This window comes from Rhinopithecus roxellana, chromosome 15, assembly GCF_007565055.1.
Source record: "Rhinopithecus roxellana isolate Shanxi Qingling chromosome 15, ASM756505v1, whole genome shotgun sequence".
Lineage (NCBI taxonomy): Eukaryota > Metazoa > Chordata > Mammalia > Primates > Cercopithecidae > Rhinopithecus > Rhinopithecus roxellana.
In genome coordinates this window covers 9,641,055-9,659,335 of record NC_044563.1, presented here as the reverse complement: position 1 = coordinate 9,659,335, position 18,281 = coordinate 9,641,055, and the positions used below count along the sequence as shown (strand labels likewise).

The window sequence follows — 18,281 nt, the reverse complement described above, 5'->3', positions numbered from 1 at the left end:
CGCTGTGGCTCTGGGCACTACAAGCGGCAGGTCAGGAAGCCTCACCTTGCTGCCCTGCAGGGGGTGTTTCCGGGCTGCTGGCTGCAGGCTTCGAGTTGGGTGTGCTATTGGCAATCTCCGTGTCACTGCGGGGACACGAGTTATTTCCGTTGTTCCCAGGGACCTGTGGAAAGAACCAAGGCTTTAGGGATCTCAATCTGGAACCCAAGGCCCAGGATGGCCGCAGGGCAGAGCAGGAGCTCCAGAGGTGAGTCCTCCCTTCCCCAGGCAGCCGCCTTACCTCTGGCTCAGCTGCCGCTACAGGCTCAGCCTCCTCAGGGGACTCCTGCTCAGGACTGAAAACAGAAGGGGGACTCTGTGAGGACTGCCCAGCTAATCCAAGCCCTCCCCCATAGGAAGTCCCTCTCCCACTCCAGGGATGGGGGACTCAAAATGTCAACACAAGGTACCCTGGCCAGGGCCACCAACCCACAGCCCCTGCGGGATGGGAGGATGGCAGCTCCAAGCCATGGCTCCGTGTGCAGACGAGGGATGTCAGCCTCAGAATGTGGCTTCATCTCCCAAGCACCCCACCACAGAGCTGACACAGAGCCCTGTCCTCAGTTCCACCTCCACCTCTTGGACCCAGGTGAGCTGCATCTCTTTTGTGGTCTGTTCTCCATTCACCATGGGGCCGGCAAGGCCAGCAGGTCTGCCCAGTCACCCTGTTTCCCCATCCCAAGAACAAACCCTCTGCTCTGCAGGAAGGAGGGAGGGGGCTGGTTTTAGTGATGGCAGGACATGGCCTCCAGGAAAAGGAGTCTGTGTCCTGGCCAGAAGCAGCACTGGATGTAATCCTGGAGCGCCACTATCCTACCCCACCCAGTCTGAATGGCAGCTGGCAGCTCCGCCTCACCCCCAACCTCTGGAGCTCACGCCCAGGGTCAGGTCTGGCCAGGCAACCAGCAACACGGACGGGCGCTGCAAGGAGACCAGGCGGCCAACACCCACGTCACTCACTGCCTGGTCAGACAGGGGAAACGGGCAGCCCCTGGGCAGTCAGGGATCAGTGGGGAAGGCTCAGCCCAGGAATTGCTTCCAGCCCTGGTGCTCACCTTGGCTCCCTGTCCTGGTGTGCCCTGCCCACCTGCAAAGCCCTGGAACTGAACTCACCCAACTTTTTCAGGCACCTCAACATTCAGAAGCCTCTCCAGGTAACTGTGACCTGAGGGGGAAAAGAAAGGCACAAAAGATGTCATCAGAAACCACATAGGTCCCACTCAAAGGGGTCCAGGGGACCAGGTTCCAGCAAGGTCCTGGCCACTGCTCCCATCATTAGCCTTGCCATGCCCAGGACCCTCCCCTCAGCACTCATCCTAGCGTCTTTATCGGAGTTCCTGGCTTCATGTCCCCTGCTGCTTCCCAGATGGTCTTCCCACGCCCATCTGGGTACGGCTGGGCACCCTCACTGGGCTGGGAATATCTTGAGAAGAGGGACAATGTCTGTTGCAGCTCCAGGCCCCAAACTCCCAGCATGGGGCCCAAGACAAAGCAGCTTATTCTGTCAACAAATATTCATCAAGTGCCTACAGTGTACTGGGACCTGGGCCAGGCCCCAAGGCCCCAACGGCGAGCAAAACAGAACCACTGTCTGGTCTAGATAACAATCATCAAATAGTCCCGTCAACAACACCAGCATGGGCAATGATGGAACACAGCAGACAAATTTTTTTTCTTTTTTTTGAGATGGAGTCTCGCTCTGCTGCCCAGACTGGTGTGCAGTGGAACAACCTCAGCTCACTGCAACCACCACCTCCTAGGTTCAAGCGATTTCTGGCTAATTTTTGTATTTTTAGTAGAGACGGGCTTTCGCCATGTTGGCCAGGCTGGTTTCGAACTCCTGACCTCAAGTAATCCACCCGCCTAGGCCTCCCAAAGTGCTGGGATTACAAGTGTGAGCCACTGCGCCTGGTCCAGAGCAGAGAATTTTAAAAGCCTATGACGGGGGGACCTGAGCTGGTCTGGAGGAGTTGACAGACAAAGGAAGAGGAGGTCCAGGCCAGTGGTTCTCAGCTTGCATTCTCTGATCCCTGGATGTCCTTAAGACCCTTGGGGGATCCACGAGGTCATAACTAATCATGATACTAAAATCATGATACTAAAATGTTACTTTCCCCCTTTCACTGTGCTGACACTTGCCCTGAGGGCACAAGAGCAATGGGGGAACAAACTGCTGAAGCCAGCATCAAACACTATCCTCAGACCACACACTCACAGGAAGGAGAGATGTCCAGTTTCACTGACGAATGTCCTTGATGAAGGTGTAAAAAGTACTGATTTTTTTTTTTTTTTTTTTTTTTGAGACAGACTCTCACTCTGTCACTCAGGCTGAATGCAGTGACGCAATCTCAGCTCACTGCAACCTCCACCTCCTGGGTTCAAGTGATTCTTGTGCCTCAGCCTCCCAATTAGCTGGAATCACAGGCACGTACCACCACACCCAGCTAATTTTTTATATTTTTAGTAGAGACAGGGTTTCGCTATGTTGACCAGGCTGGTCTCGAACTCATCCTCAAGTGAACCACCTGCCTCAGCCTCCCAAAGTGCTGGGATTACAGGCGTGAGTCACCGCGCCTGCAAAAGTCCTAATTTTACTAAATCTAAACTCAAGTACATGCCATTTCTACTCTTCTGTGTGCTGAGGTGGGAAGTGTGCCGAATGCCTGTTGCTGCAAACCCAGCTCTCCGCGAAAAGCGCTCGTCTCTAAGCTGCCACCTGCACTAGCCACTTTTTCACCTGGAACACTATTATTATTTAAAAGAATGACTGACACACAATGGTTATTCCATCTTGGCTATCTGGAAGACATTTTCTCACAGGTCAATGAAGTGAATCCATCACAAAAATAGAACACCATGTGCTAACAATAATTTAAAAATTGAAACGAAAAGAATCCAAGAGTAGAATTTTGAAAAGCATGTATCCGCCACCAGCAGGGCCACAGCATCCTAATACCTAAGGACTTTTCTGATGAGGTTAGAAAACAAATGTGCTTTTTTAGGATATTATATAATGAAGGGTGTCAACACTTGGAAGACGTGCATAACCTGGTGAAGCAATATTTTCCAAATGATTGATGTATGTGGTTATGAAATCACACACATCTAAAAGATCCATTCAAAGTGTGGCTGGGCGTGGTGGCTCACTCCTGTAACCCCAGCACTCTGGGAAGCCGAGGCAGACGGATGATTTGAGATCAGGAGTTTGAGACCAGCCTGGCAACATGGTGAAACCCGTCTCTACTAAAAAAACAAAAATTCGCCAGGCGTCAGTGGGCGCCTGTAATTCCAGCTACTAGGGAGGCTGAGGCAAGAGAATTTCTTGAACCAGGAGGTGGACGTTGCAGTGAACCAAGATCATGCAACTACACTCCAGCCTGGGTGACACAGTGAGATTTCATCTTAAAAAAAAAAAAAAAAAAAAACAAGGTGCAAGGTAGACCCCTATGGAACCAGCAACATGGTTTCAGACTCTACACCACAACAAACCTTGAAGAACTACCACTTCTTGCGCTGGTCCTGATAACAAAGAATATGCACAATTATCTGAAAAAGCTATGAAGATATTCCTCCCTTTCCCAACTACACGTCTGTGTGAGGCCAGATGTTCTTCAGCTACTTTTTTGTTTTTTGTTTTTTTTTGAGACAGAGTCTCACTCCGTCACCCAGGCGGGAGTGAGGTGGTGTGAATTCAGCTCACTGCAACCTCCACCTCCCGGTTTCCAGCAATCCTCCTGCCTCAGCCTCCCAAGTAGCTAGGACTACAGGCACACACCACCACGCCCAGATAATTTTTTGTATTTTTAGTAGAGATGCGGTTTCATCATGTTGGCCAAGATAGTCTCGATCTCTTGACCTCATGATCCGCCCGCCTCAGCCTCCCAATGTGCTGGGATTACAGGTGTGAGCCACCGCGCCTGGCCAGTTCTTCAGTTACTTTAACCCAAACAGCGCAATGCAACAACAGATCAAACACAGAATGAGGCTTCTTTAAAGTCACACAATAAAGAGATTTGCAAAATGTAGAATAATGCCAGTCTCCTCAGTACATTTTTGTTTTGGAAAAGTTATTTTTTCATAAAAAGTTTTTTTTTTTTTTTTTTTGAGGCGGAGTCTCGCTCTATCGCCCGGACTGGAGTGCAGTGGCCAGATCTCAGCTCACTGCAAGCTCCGCCTCCCGGGTTTACGCCATTCTCCTGCCTCAGCCTCCGGAGTAGCTGGGACTACAGGCGCCCGCCACCTCGCCCAGCTAGTTTTTGTATTTTTAGTAGAGACGGGGTTTCACCGTGTTAGCCAGGATGGTCTACGATCTCCTGACCTCGTGATCCGCCCGTCTCGGCCTCCCAAAGTGCTGGGATTACAGGCTTGAGCCACCGCGCCCGGCCCATAAAAAGTCTTATTGTAAACAGGTGATAGGCTTGGTACTTACATTTTGTAATGTCAAAATATTAAACAATATTTTTAAATCTTTAAAGTACTAAATATTCATATAAAAATATTAACTAAAATTTCAATACTTTTAAAATCCTGTTTTAATTTCTAATACAGTAACTATCAATAGATAAAACCTCATAATCGAAGCTTTTTTTCTTTTTAACAGAGTCTCACTCTGTCACCCGGGCTGGAATGCAGTGGCGCAATCTCAGCTCATTGCAGCCTCGACCTCCTGGGTTCAAGCAATCCTCTCACCTCAGTCTCCTGAGTAGCTGGGACTACAGGCACATGCCACCATACCTGGCTAATTTTTCCCATTTTGATAGAGTTGTCCAGGCTGTCAAAAGCTTTTTGAGGCTGAGGCTTAATCAGTAAAAACAGGAAGCCCGGGGCCCTCACCCTCAGCACTCACCCTGGCACCCTCACCACAGCTGCTAGCTTTATGTCCCCGGCTTCTTCCTAGCTGGGAGCATGCCTGTTCCCAGTGCCACTGGTCTGGGGAGAAGGAGGGCCAAGGCCGCGAGGCAGGAAAAAAAGAGGCTTTTTGGGGGAACAGAGAGAAGGTAGCTGAGCTGGCGCATCCTGAGCCATGGGGGCTTGGCCAGAGTTCAGGCTGGGAGGCAGCCAGTGGGAGGTTGGGGCGCACAGGGTCTCAGGAAAACAGGGAAGACAATAGGCCACAGAGAAGGGAAGCCGGGACCCTTTCTGGGTATAGTAGCCAGGTTTGGGGAGGTGGTGGGAGCAGCTGCAGGGCTGGGCTGACAGTCACGAGTGGTGATGACCCCCATTTAAGGGGTCTATACCCAGAGGATACGTCCCCCTCATCTCCCCATGCAGTGTCATCCCAGCTCATGTGCTCCCTGATGAAGCTGCCCACGTGACTACATGGCTCTCCCACCAGCACAAGGGTTCTCTGGAATGCTAAGTGCCATCTGCAAGCCATTCAGGCCTCAGAGCTGGTCTGGTGGTAGGGAAGTGGCCCAAGCACTGGCAGAGGGACGGAAGGGCTGTTCTCCAATGCAGAGGTGGCTCGAACGCTCCAAGGTAGAGCCCTGTGGCAGTGGGCCTGTCCCTTCCTATCCACTTCAGAACTGCTGCCCCACAGGCCCCACAGGCCCTGCAGGCAGGTGCGCACCAGGCCAGGAGGCAGGGGATTCCTGCCGGCACACAGCAGTTCCATGCCCCGGGGCCACACTCTGGCTTCCAGGGGCCCCCTCGGCCCACCCTGCCTGCTGGCTTTTTTACCTCATTTTCCCATTCCTCTGGTGCAGGTGTTTCCTTCCCATCCCGAATTTAATTTTTAAGAAATTAAACTCATTGATTTCCCAAAACTTAATGAATTGAACTCAAATCCTTGTGTCAAGTGCTGCTCATTGGGAAAACCCAAACCAAGACCCCACCTCGGAGCTGCCCGAGAGCCTCTCCCAGAACCTGGGATCTGGGAGACCCCCGGGAAGCCTCCCCTCCGTCACCGCCCCACTCCCTGACACCCTTGCAGCTCCTCGCTAGGGGTCGGCCTTGTCACACCCAAACTGAGCATCAGCCGTTGGTGAGTTTTCTCAAATAAGATGTACTGAGTATCCACTACACCCAAGCACTAAGATGAGTTATCTACTCACATTCAAAGCAAGTGTTATCACCATTTCACACAGAAAAACTGAGGCTGAGAGAAGGGGTGTGCCCAAGGTCACCCAGGGTCTGTGTGACTCCAGATCCTAGATTCTGTATCCTCCTCTCTCTCCTCTACCCACCTCAAGAAGACAGATGATGCTGGGCTGGGAGTCAGACAGACCTAGGTCACATGCAGCAGTCAAATCAGAAGCCCATTCATGGGCAGGGAACGGGTAGATAGAGAGGGAAAAGTGATGGAAGGGCATGAGAGCTGCAGATCCGGATGTCTGCTCCAAAGGTCTCAGAGATTCTCTGCAACCCTGCCTGGCCCTCCCTCTACAGGTCCAGGCTCACCTGCCCCCTTGGGCTCCTTCCCAAGATCAGATCCAGGCCTGAGAAAATCTCCAAAACAGATCAGAACCATTTAGATCCTTCTGAGAATCCAGAAATAGACAGTGTGCCACACTGCACATCTGTACATGCCCCAGACTGTGTCACCACAAACCCTGGAGCAGGCCCATCCCCAGGCAGCGTGACTCAGGCAGAGAGAAAGCTGCCAAGGTGAGGTGCCCTCCCCTGCCTGACAGGCCCTGCCCTGGGGCCTTGCACAAAGCCTCTTCTGCAAGCACCTGACTTTCTGGACAGAATGAAACATGCAGTGCTCAAGCCCCAGCTTCCCGATTTACAGATTCCATGGCCTCCTTAAGCCTCAGTTTCCTCCTCTATAAACTGAAAAATTCCTCACAAGCTAACAGTGTTGCTATAAGGACCAAATGAAATAACCTTTCCTTTTATAAATCTTAAAGTGCCTGGCAGATGCCAGCCACTATTTAATATGCATTAAGATAAAACCTGGGCTGGGCGCAGTGGCTCACACCTGTAATCCCAGCACTTTGTAGGCTGGGTGAGGCTTAGGTCAGGAGTTCGAAACCAGCCTGGCCAACATGGTGAAACCCCATCTCTACTAAAAAACAAAAAAACAAAAATGAGCCTGGTGTGGTGGCAGGCGCTTGTAATCCCTGCTACTCGGGAGGCCGAGGCAGGAGAATTGCTTGAACCCGAGATGCAGAGGTTGCAGTGAGCCGAGATTGTGCCATTGCACTCCAGTCTGGGCAACAGAGTGAGACTCTGCATCAAAAAAAAAAAAAAAAGACAAAACATAAATCCTGGCCTATCCTCACTACCAATCCTCTGGCTGCATCCTTACAACAGCCTCCTATCTGGTCTCCCTGTTTCCCTCCATTCACCATCATCAGGCCACTTCTTTTGCTTCAGTGGGGTCAAGTTCAAGCTCTTGTGTGAGACATGAGCCCCAGACCCCCATCACTTGTTGCTTTAGGCATCAGGGTCTTTGTACAAGCTGTTCCCTCTGCCAAGAATACATATCCCCGCATTTTTTTTTCCACTTAGCAAAAGCGCAGCCATCCTTCAGAACCCTCCTAGCTCAGACTTCAGCTCCTCCTCATGCAGCCAGCCGCCCCTCCAGACACCTGCTCCAGTGGGCAACGGCCCCCTAAGCTGAGATCTGAGAGAGCAGCTAACATGACCCAGTCCTTCCCATATGCCAGGCACCCTTCTAACTCCCCGTGTGGGGTGACCAAAGAAAACCTCACAACGACCCTTTGAAGTGACGTGATTAACCCCACTTGACAGGCGAGGAGTGGAGGCCCCAGGCTGCGAGGTGGGTGAATGGCTGAACTGGCACTCAGACCCACGCTGGCCAGTTCCAGAGTCAGCTTGGCTCCCCCTCCTGGCTCCCATCAGATGCCCAGTCATCTGATCTGCCAGAAGGAACCTGCTGCCATAATTCCCTCCTCCAGATCAAACGCAGTGTCGCTAATGGGCGGCGCACAAACCCGGTGAATTTAAGCAGCCTCTGCAGCATGGGGTTGGGAGGAACGAGCTGGCCCTGGGTAAGAGGCCCAGGCTCCAGCCTCAACATGGCCAGTAACCACGGCCACGTGGTGGCCAACCTCCCTGAAGCTCAATTTCCTCTCTTGTAAAGCAAGTAGGTTGGGTCAGATCTGCACCATCCAATGTGGAAGCCACTAGCTACATGTAACTATTTAAATCTAAAAGAAGTAGAATGCAATACAATTTAAAACTCAGTTCCTCAATCAGACTAGCCACATTTTGAGGACACAATCGCCAGATGGGGCCAGCTAGCGGCCACCACGCAGGACAGCACAGATGTGGAACATCTACCTCACAGCAGAAAGCTCTCTGGACAGCTCCTTGCTAGATGATCCCTCAGAAACCCTCCATCTGAGCCTGGCACCAAGGACCACCCGCCACTGCCAAGCCCCCAGACTCACAGATGATGCGGCCAGAGGCAGCGGGTTCTTCGGCAGTCTTCTTGGCAAGCCTTCTGCTCGCCCTGCGGACAACGCTTTCCTGTTTGGCCACCAGAGAGTACTTCTGGGCTAAGACTTGGGGACTCAGGGAGGACGGGGCGATCAGGTTGTGCCGCACCGACTGAGAGTCCGCAGGAGAGCCCGTGGGCATGGAGAAGTTATCCGGCAGGATGGGAGCCAGCACCCGCTCCCGCCACGGAGAGTCTGGAGAGCCTGGCGAGTCCCGTGGGCCAGGGGAGACCCGCGCAATCCTGAGCTTAGACACAGACCGCCCTGTCCCGACCCCTTGACCCTTGGGGTCCTGGGGTGTAGCCATCAGGGAGCTCACTGTGATGGACTCCTGCATCCTGGCCTTTGACTTCTTAGGTGTTGATTCCTCATCTGATGTCAGGATGCCCCGGGAGGCTGGAGTTGTGGCTGAAGCCGGAGTCGGGGACAGAGTACGGGGCAGAGGCTGGACGGACACGAGCTGGGTGACATGCTGCTCAGCATTGTGGCGCTCACTGATGCCAATCTCCACCACAGGCACCAGCTGGCACTGGGTGCGGTTATCCTTGGGCTTCTCGGTCAACATCGTGGGAGACTCAGGGGTGGGCGAAGAAGGTGCAGCCAATGCCATGGTGGCTGCAGCAGCCGCAGCCGCCGCACGGGTCACACGCCGCAGGACGGAGCCATTCTCCCCCACCATTGTGGCCAGCTTCTCTACACTGTCCTTGCTGCGGAGGCGTCGGGAGCTCAGCTGGCTGCTCCGAGACTTTCTGCGGGATAACCTGGCAGGGGCAGCAGGGCAGAGGCTGAGACGGGCAGCAGGACAGGGTAGCACCCAGTCTCCCTAAGAGCCACCAGCTTGGATGGAGTACGATGAGAGAATGTGAAGGCAAAAGATCTGGGTTCCAGCCCAGATTCTGCCACCTCTAGCCAGGAGGCCCCAGGCCATTCTTGTCTGAGCCTCAGTCTTCTAACTGTAAATTGGGGATCATGCCACAGTCCTCACAGAACTGGCTAGGAAGATTATATTCATCCAAACCGCTGGCTGACTGAAGCCATACCGCACCGAGTCCCCGCTGAAAGCCTTACACACGCTCTCCCTTAATCCAGAGCATGCCCCTGAGAGGTAGGGACCACTATCCCCATTTTAGGGATGAGGAACAGAGGCTCAGAGAGGCAGAAATTCAATTCAAAGCCATACTGCTCTGCTAAGGGGCAAAGCTGCGGTTCACACTCAGGTCTAACCCCAAGACCCAGCCTCTTTCCCTAGCACTCTGCAGCCCCAGTCATTCTTGAGGGGGACTAAAATAAGCATGACAATATGAGGGCTGGGACAAGCCACGTGGTGCACACCTCTGGTCACACTCACCTAACAGAAGGACGGCTTCTCTTTTTCATCCCACCTATGAAAATATTTGCCATCCTCCAGGGCCCAGATCAAATACCCCCACCCCCAACACACAGCCACAGATCTGGACTCCAAGGTCTTGGGTCAAGCTATAGTTCCCCGTGGCATCCCAACCCCTCTCAGCATGGCCCATGCAGTACCCGCGGTGGTACCCACTACCCCTCCTACAGGCTGCTACTTCCAAATCAACATCTTCAGAATCGAACTCTCCCAGATGGCACCAAGCCTCCGCAGAGCCCACTGCTCAGCTCACCCTCCCCCAACCCTTCCTACCTTTTCCTGACGGGGTCTCTGTTTTCATCCTGAACATAAGAAATCCGTCTCTTCTTCCGTCGGTTCTTCTGAGAAGGTGTTTTGGGCATCAGTTCTGGCTCTTTGCTGAATTCTCTGTTTGGCACAGGAGGGTGTCACTCGAGGCTGCCTGGGAACCGCCGGTCCCCTCTCCCACCCAGCCTGGCCCCTGCCCATTTCCTGGCCGCGACAGGTCAAGCTGGGGTGACCAGCACCAAGCAAGCTCTCCAAGGTCATGTGGGCACTCAGGGCTTCCTCCTGGAGACACGGCAGGGAAGCAAGCCCCCAGGCGCACGTCCATTGCCCCACACCCTGAGAGGCCCAGCCAGCAATGATGGCGAACAGGCAAGGGACTCGATCTTTCCTGCTGCCCCTTCCCATGACACTAGGTCAGGCCCTAGCACACTGCACACGGAGTATACAGCAGGGAGCCCTGACAGGTTGTCGGTTTTGCCAGGCAGGTAGGGACGAGGAGCTGTTGTGTCCCCAAGACCAAAGCAGCCCAGACAGGCGCTGGTGTTCCCATCCCCTCACTGTGCCCCTGCCTTCACCTGGTGAACATGCGCTTGGCCTCCTCCTGGATCTCCTCAAGCCACACCAAGTCCTTATTATCCATGTTGCAGAGAAACTCCATGAGCTTCTGGTCACATAGCTCCAGCAGGTGAATGGGCCCTGGGGCTGTCGTCCCCATGGTGGCTCTGTCTGGTGAAGAGAGGGACAAGAGGCACAAGTTAGAGGTTCAGGGTAGGGGTCTGGGGCTTTCTCCAAGCTGCCATACCCATCCCACCCACAACCACCACAAACACCCAGTGCCCGAACCAGGGCCCCTCTCTGCTCACAGCCACTCCCCAGAGCTGCAGAATTCCAAACACTAATGCCCTAGCCTCGTTTCTGCAAAGAGGGGCCCTTCTACTCACATTCTTCAAATACCTCCTTGTCCCCACCCTCCACAGCATGACTATCCCCAGTTCCTAGCCAATTCTGACATTGATGGTCCTCCTTACAAACGGCCTTTTCTGGGCTGAAGATGACAGGGCACTGCCATCTGCCTTCCTGGCCACCCCAGGGCCCCTCACTCCCTGCCCAAACACAGTCCTGCTCTCGCTCTCCAGTAGGCCCTCATCTTACTACTCATGGTTAAGTAAGGGCTAAGACACAGCCACCCTGTGCTACATGCAAGCTGACTCCAGACATCAGGCCAAAGAACATCCAACCCAACTGCCTCTTTAAGAGGCCAGTGAGCAGAAGGGATTCTGTGTTCCAAAGGAATGAGTGAGAAAGTAGTGATCCTGAGATATGCCCTCAAAGGGCCTCCCATACCTCTCTCCCTTGAGCTGAAATGCCCTCCAAATGGAGCATAAACAGAACATGAAGGGAACGGTAAGCAATATCTTGTTTTTTTTTTTTTTTTTTTTTTTTTTTTTTTTTTGAGACGGAGTCTCGCTCTGTCGCCCAGGCTGGAGTGCAGTGGTCGGATCTCAGCTCACTGCAAGCTCCGCCTGCCGGGTCCACGCCATTCTCCTGCCTCAGCCTCCCGAGTAGCTGGGACTACAGGCGCCGCCATCTCACCCGGCTAATTTTTTGTATTTTTTAAGTGGAGACGGGGTTTCACTGTGTTAGCCAGGATGGTCTCGACCTCCTGACCTTGTGATCCGCCCGCCTCGGCCTCCCAAAGTGCTGGGATTACAGGCTTGAGCCACCGCGCCCGGCCGCAATATCTTGTTTTTAAGAAAACTTGCCTATAGGCATTCAGCAAGGGAAAACACAAAAACAGTTTCTTCTCACTTTCTTATAAAACTAGCAGCTCAGGTATCCTCCTGAAAACTTGATAACCAGCCTGGCATGGTGGATCACACCTGTAATCCCAGCACTTTGGGAAGCTGAGGCAGGTGGATCACTTGAGGTCAGGAGTTCAAGACCACCCTGGCCAACACAGTGAAACCCTGTCTCTACTCAAAATACAAAAAAATTAGTCAGGCATGGTGGTGCGCGCCTGTAATCCCAGCTACTCAGGAGGCTAAGGCAGGAGAATCACTTGAACCCGGGAAGCAGAGGTTGCAGTGAGCCAAGATTGCGCCATGGCCACTCCAGCCTGGGCATCGCAGTGAGACTCTGCCTCAAAAATAAACTTGATAACCATTACAAAAACCTCAAGCAAGGAAGAAGTACAGTCAGCCCTCCATACCTGTGAGTTCCATATCCATGGATGCAACCAACCACCAGTGGAAAGGATTTGAAAAAAAAAGCTGCATCTCTACTGAACATGTATAGACTTTTCCCTTGTCATTATTCCCTAATAATACAGTATAACAACTATTTGCATAGCTTTTACATCGTATTAGGTGTTATAAGTAATGTAGAGATATAAAGTATACAGGAGGATGTGTGTAGGTTATATGCAAATACAATGCCATTTTATATCAGGGACTTGAGCAACTGTAGATTTTGGTATCCAAAGGAGGTCCTGGAACCAATTCCCTGAGGATTCCAAGAGACAAACGTATTCTACTACATCACAGCAGGGGCTCAATAAATATCCCAACAGGAGAATGAGTGAAAGAACAAATGAATGGGTGGTGGTCATAAGCCATAACAACAGGCTGCGTGCCTCAAGTCAGGGCAGTGACCCACCATCCTGATTTACCGCTTCAAAACCAAGAACCGGCCGGGCACGGTGGCTCATGCCAGCACTTTGGGAGGCCGAGGTGGGCGGATCACAAGGTCAGGAGTTCGAGACCAGCCTGGCCAATATGGTGAAACCCCATCTCTACTAAAAATACAAAAATTAGCCGGGTGTGGTGGCACATGCCTGTAATCCCAGCTACTCAGGAGGCTGAGGCAGGGGAATCACTTGAACCTGGGAGGCAGAGGCTGCAGTGAGCTGAGATCGTGCCATTGCACTCCAGCCTGGGCGACAGGGCGAGACTCCGTCTCAAACAAACAAACAAACAAGAACCATGCACAGCTTAGCCTCCCATCTACAATGGAAGGTCTTGGAAGGAAGGGACAAATTGCTGACCCCTTGATCCCTCACAGGGCATAGCACCAGGTCAGGTTTCAGTCTCATGGGACCTCCTTGGGCTTGATTCAGGGACACACTAGCCTTTGTTCCTCAACAAGCTGTGGCCTGTGTCTGGAACACAGTCTCCCATTTTGTATGGCTCACTCCTCATGGCTTGGATCTCAGATCCTCAGGGAAACCTGACCACCAATCTAAAGTAGCCCCAGCCACGATCCCATCCATTGACTGTAATTCTCTGCAGAGCACTTGCGTGCTTGTTTACCTGTTGCTTACTGCCTGTCCCTGCCCACTAAACAATTGCTCTCTGAGGGCAAGCCCCTGTCTGACTTGCTCATTGTTGAGTGCCCAGAGCACAGCAGTGACTGGCAACAAGGAATACTTGTTGAATGAATTAATCCACCCATCAACTCTACACCTAGAAATAAACATCCTACAGGTGCTCATCCCACCACACAAAGGGCACCAAATAAACTTAATCTGCACAGGTTAGAACTGACCAACACATGTTCAAAGCCCCTGCTCCTAGATGCCAAGGGCAGCAATAATCAGGGCAGGGCCAATCGGGCAGGATCCTACAGGCTCTGGGCTGAAACCTCGGCTCTGCAGCCAGCCAATCACAGGCAAGGCCTTTTCACTGCCATCCCTCACCTTCCCCTAACCCTTCTGCACCCAGACCACAACCCTGGCAAAGCGCAGGACCTCAGGCCAGAAAAGAGAAAACTGTTTAAGGAAGAAAAAGATTTGCGGAGAAAAGCAACAACTGGCTAACTTTTCAAAAAGTATTTGTTCAAATGGGCAACGTGGATGAGAGCTTCTTTCACAAAGTCCATGAAAGCAGTTGGACTTCTTTCATGGGGAAGTTTGCTTAGATCTTAGCGCAGCCATTTAAAAAGCGTTACCATAAGTTAAAACAGAGGTGACCCTGAAAAAGAAGGAGTCAGTGTACCAAGAATCAGGCTCCTGGAAGAGCAGCAAAAATCTCTTCTTCAGCCCATGTAAGCAACTGCACACAGATAAAGAGCACCCAACACCCTACTGAGGGAGGCACTCTCCACTCTTCCTCTCCAACACTTCTTTCACACCATACACCAGACTGAAGGCCCCATCGCCCTCCTCTATGACTCCTGTTCTTTTCAGGGTGCTGTAAGTTGGGTGCCTACCACACCTCTGTGCAGAAAGCTCATAGCAGCTGCTCCCATTTACTGAGTTCTACTCCACGCCCGAGTCAGACATCATCTCATTTAATTCTCACCACAACCTTGAGGATATGCATGAGAAGAGGAGGAAATTGAGGCAAAGAGAAGTCCAAATCAGCCGGTAAATCAGGGGCATAAATAGAACCGTGCCCTTAGCCACTGGCTATACCTCCTTTAAACCGTGCGCTTAACCACCGGCTATACCGCCTTCTAAATATCCACCTCTGAAAGGAAGGCGCCCAGTCTTGGCTCTGGGCAACCCCGCGAGCAACCCATGTTAGCTGAACGAGACTGAACCGCTGACAGCGAACAAGATTGAGGAGTGACAAGGGGCGGCCCAGCCTCCGGAAATGGTCAGTTTAAAATGCTGCTCAGCTGGGAGCGGGGGCGTTGAGAGAGGGGTTTTAACTGCACAGAAATGCCATCTGGCATCATTCCGTCAAACCACAGGGTTGGTTTCGGGTTTCCTGCGCGTCCAAGTCGACAATAATCCTCGCAGGCACAAAACAAGGTGCTAGGCAGCCGGGAGCGGAGGGGACGGGGCTATGCTCTAGGAAGCTGAGGGCCTAGGTGGAAGGGGTGGGGGGCATCTCGGGCCCGAGAACCAAGGCAGGCGACCTCGCCACTTGGAAGAGGTGACCCTCATATGCCCAGGCAGCCAGGAGCTGGGTTGGGGAGTCACGACCCTGGTCCGGAGTCGGCAGGGACCGAGCAGAGGACCAGGGAAATAATCGCGAACCGCCCCCCAATCCCCACGCCCACGCGCACTCACTCGACTGCGCCACGTGCCCTGAAGGCTGCTCCGATCCAAGTCCGGTGGTATCCCTAGCTGACGCCCCGCTTGCCCAGACCCACTCGGCTCCGGGCCTTCGGGGCTCACCGCACGGGAGGAGCAACCAGGCGGCGCAGCGCGGGCGAAATCTATGATTTTCAAAACTAAAGGCTCAGCCAATCCTCGGCAAGTTTGTCTGGGCGGTTGCAAAACTTTAAGCCAATCAAATAACAGGAAGTACGAGTCCGCCCTCCTATTGGTTATGTCGACTAGCAATCTGCGGGACTAAGAGGCGGGGAAAGGAAGCGAAAGACTTTAAGCCCCCTCAGCTTCCGGGAGCTCTGGCCGCGGCGGAGAGAGGAAGTAGACCCCCGCCTGGGAGGAGTCCGCAGACCCGGAACTACGAGTCCCGGCGAGCACTGCGAAGGCCACGAGCGGCTTCCTTTCTTCTCCAAGCACGGTGGCAGGCTACTGATCTCTGCTGCTTTTTTTTTTTTCTCATAAAAACATGTATGTATATACTTACATTGCTGAAAGAGCAGCTTTTTAATGTAACAAATTATCTAGGTACAGAAGTCATAGGTTCCTCTTCCGGTGAGAAAAACGTTCCTCAAAATACAAACCAAACAGCATGCCAGAGGGAATTTCATTGTACTGAAACATATACAAATTAAGGCTACCTTGGTATATAAACAATTTAGAAATTATGATAGAATAGTTCCACCAAATCATTTACGTGTAAGAATTCATGCCATTTATTAAAGAATTGGTAGTGGGGCTCAATTCAAACAATATTATGCATCCTTATATTCAACTTAATACACTTAGCAGCTATAAGGAATGTAACTGTAACCTCACTTCCTGAAATACGAGTAATGTTAAAAATCCAAACCCATCAAAGGCCAGGGGGTTACGGTATTTGGCTCACGAATCGAAAAGCCTAATCATTTCAATTTAATCTTTACAACTAGAACAAGATCCAAACATGGGAAGTTTTCTTATTTTTCTTTGCTTTTGTGGTTGTAATGCCCTTTTGATTTCCTGAGCAAGCTGAATGCATCTTATAAATACTACCATTGGACAAAGGATCTAAACATTGAGATTTTGTACTAAATCAAGGTTTCAAGTTGGCACAATGTTTTTACTAAGGCATGTTTCACTTAGTTCATCTTTCCAATATCGGGGGGCGGGGGGGCAAAAGACAAGGACTAATATGTCCTGTAAAGAATCTCTGACCGGGCGCGGTGGCTCACCCGCCTGTAATCCTAGCACTTTGGGAGGCCGAGGCGGGTGGATTGCCTGAGCTCAGGAGATCGAGACCAGCCTGGGCAACACAGCGAAACCCTGTCTCTACTACAATCCAAAAAAATTAGCCAGGCATGGCGGCTTGCGCCTGTAATCCCAGCTACTCGGGAGGCTGAGACAGGAAAATCGCTTGAACCTGGGAGGCCGAGGTTGCAGCGAGCCAAGATCGCGCCATTGCACTGCAGCCTGGGCCACAAAAAGCAAAAAACTCCGTCTCAAAAAAAAAAAAAAAAAATATATATATATATATATATCTGCCGCTTTTGAGAAGTGAAAACAAAACGCCTTGTGAATGGCAACAGAGTGCGCGTTTATCTAGAACCTTCTGTCATCTCTTGGGCGACAGAATCCTTGGTCACCTACTCTGGTACTGGACGTTTCTTGAGAGCGGTGGTTCTCATCCAGAGGAGGTTTTGCCCCACCCCCGCCCCTCACATTTGGCAGTGTGTGAATTCATCTGGGTTTGGGAGAAAGGGCTAGTGGTATTTAGTGGGTAAAGGCCAGGGATGCTGCTAAACACCATCTAGTGCATAGGACAGTACCCACAGCAAGGAATTACCAGGCCCCAGATACCAGAATTGCTGCTGTTGAGAAACTGCTTTAAACAAAGTCACTGTACTGTGTGAGTCAAGGTTTCTGTTACCTGTAAAATAAGGCAGTTAAATCTTGAAGAGATTTGTACATCCACAATCAGCTACCAGCAGATAGTTTACGCCGTTCCCAGGTCGTCTGCAGCATTTTTCCTCTACCCTTTGTCCCTCTCTTTATCAATTCTGTTTTTGCCTTTGTTATTTTACTCAATTTACCAACTCACTCCATCATATGTGAGTAAAAAATTTGTGAGCAAATTCACTAAACATTTCTGAGTTATTCTTTGAAGAATGTAAATAATTGGAAATCAGCTAAATCATAAAAGGATGTTACCCAATCGTTATTCTCTTTATTAATTCTGACATGAATATCTCAAATTGTTTATTTGATTGTCACCTCAGAGAGTTTTCTACCCTGTGCAATACATTTTAGCAAGTTTCCAAGTGGATTAAGGTCTGTCTTTCTCAAGAGAAGGAAGAGCAACTATAAAAGGGGCTGAGGGGGCCACGCGCGGTGGCTCACGCCTGTAATCCCAGCACTTTAGGAGGCCGAGGCAGGCGGATCACGAGGTCAGGAGATCGAGACCATCCTGGCTAACACGGTGAAACCCCGTCTCTACTAAAAATACAAAAAATCAGCCGGATGTGGTGGTGGGTGCCTGTAGTCCCAGCTACTCAGGAAGCTGAGGCAGGAGACTGGGGGGAACCTGGGAAGCGGAGCTTGCAGTGAGCCGAGATCGCACCACTGTACTCCAGCCTGGGTGACAGAGCGAGACTCCGTCTCAAAAAAAAAGAGGGGGGGGCGCTGAGGGCGCCGGGCGTGGTGGCTCTCGCATGTAATCCCAGCACTTTGGGAGGCCAAGGTGGGCAGATCACCTGAGGTCAGGAGTTCAAGACCAGCCTGACCAACGTGGAGAAACCCCGTATCTACTAAAAATACAAAATTAGCCAGGCGTGGTAGCGCATGCCTGTGATCCCAGCTACTTGGGAGGCTGAGGCAGGAGAATCGCTTGAACCCGGGAGGCGGAGATTGCAGTGAGCTGAGATCGTACCACTGCATTTCGGCCTGGCGACAAAGCAAGGACTCCGTCTCAGAAAAAAAAAAAAAAAATTGTAGAACTGAACATAGTTGCCCCTTTAGGAACCTGCAACGCAGTCCAAGCGACATATGACTGCAGTCCCAGTCCCGGAGCCAGCTTCCCTTAAACTCCACCTACTGTTACAGCGCCTGTGGGGCGGAGGGCGCATGCGCAGCCGAGTCGTCCGCTCAG

General features: G+C 51.7%; 1 protein-coding gene across 4 annotated transcripts in view; it reads right to left on the bottom strand.

Annotated features, from left to right (window-relative positions):
- Positions 1 to 15,323, bottom strand: part of INCENP (inner centromere protein) — a 30,786-nt gene extending 15,463 nt beyond the window's left edge. For all 4 annotated transcript variants that reach the window (XM_030918726.1, XM_010384912.2, XM_030918728.1 and 1 more), the window contains exons 1-7: positions 15,116 to 15,323; positions 10,677 to 10,827; positions 10,108 to 10,221; positions 8,400 to 9,208; positions 1,153 to 1,204; positions 281 to 335; positions 46 to 163 (exon numbers count right to left, since the gene is read on the bottom strand). In XM_030918726.1, coding sequence (XP_030774586.1) covers positions 46 to 163; positions 281 to 335; positions 1,153 to 1,204; positions 8,400 to 9,208; positions 10,108 to 10,221; positions 10,677 to 10,816 — 1,288 coding nt within the window. In that variant the 5' untranslated portion in view covers positions 10,817 to 10,827; positions 15,116 to 15,323. The remainder of the gene's footprint in view (positions 1 to 45; positions 164 to 280; positions 336 to 1,152; positions 1,205 to 8,399; positions 9,209 to 10,107; positions 10,222 to 10,676; positions 10,828 to 15,115) is intronic.
- Positions 15,324 to 18,281: the final 2,958 nt, after the last annotated feature.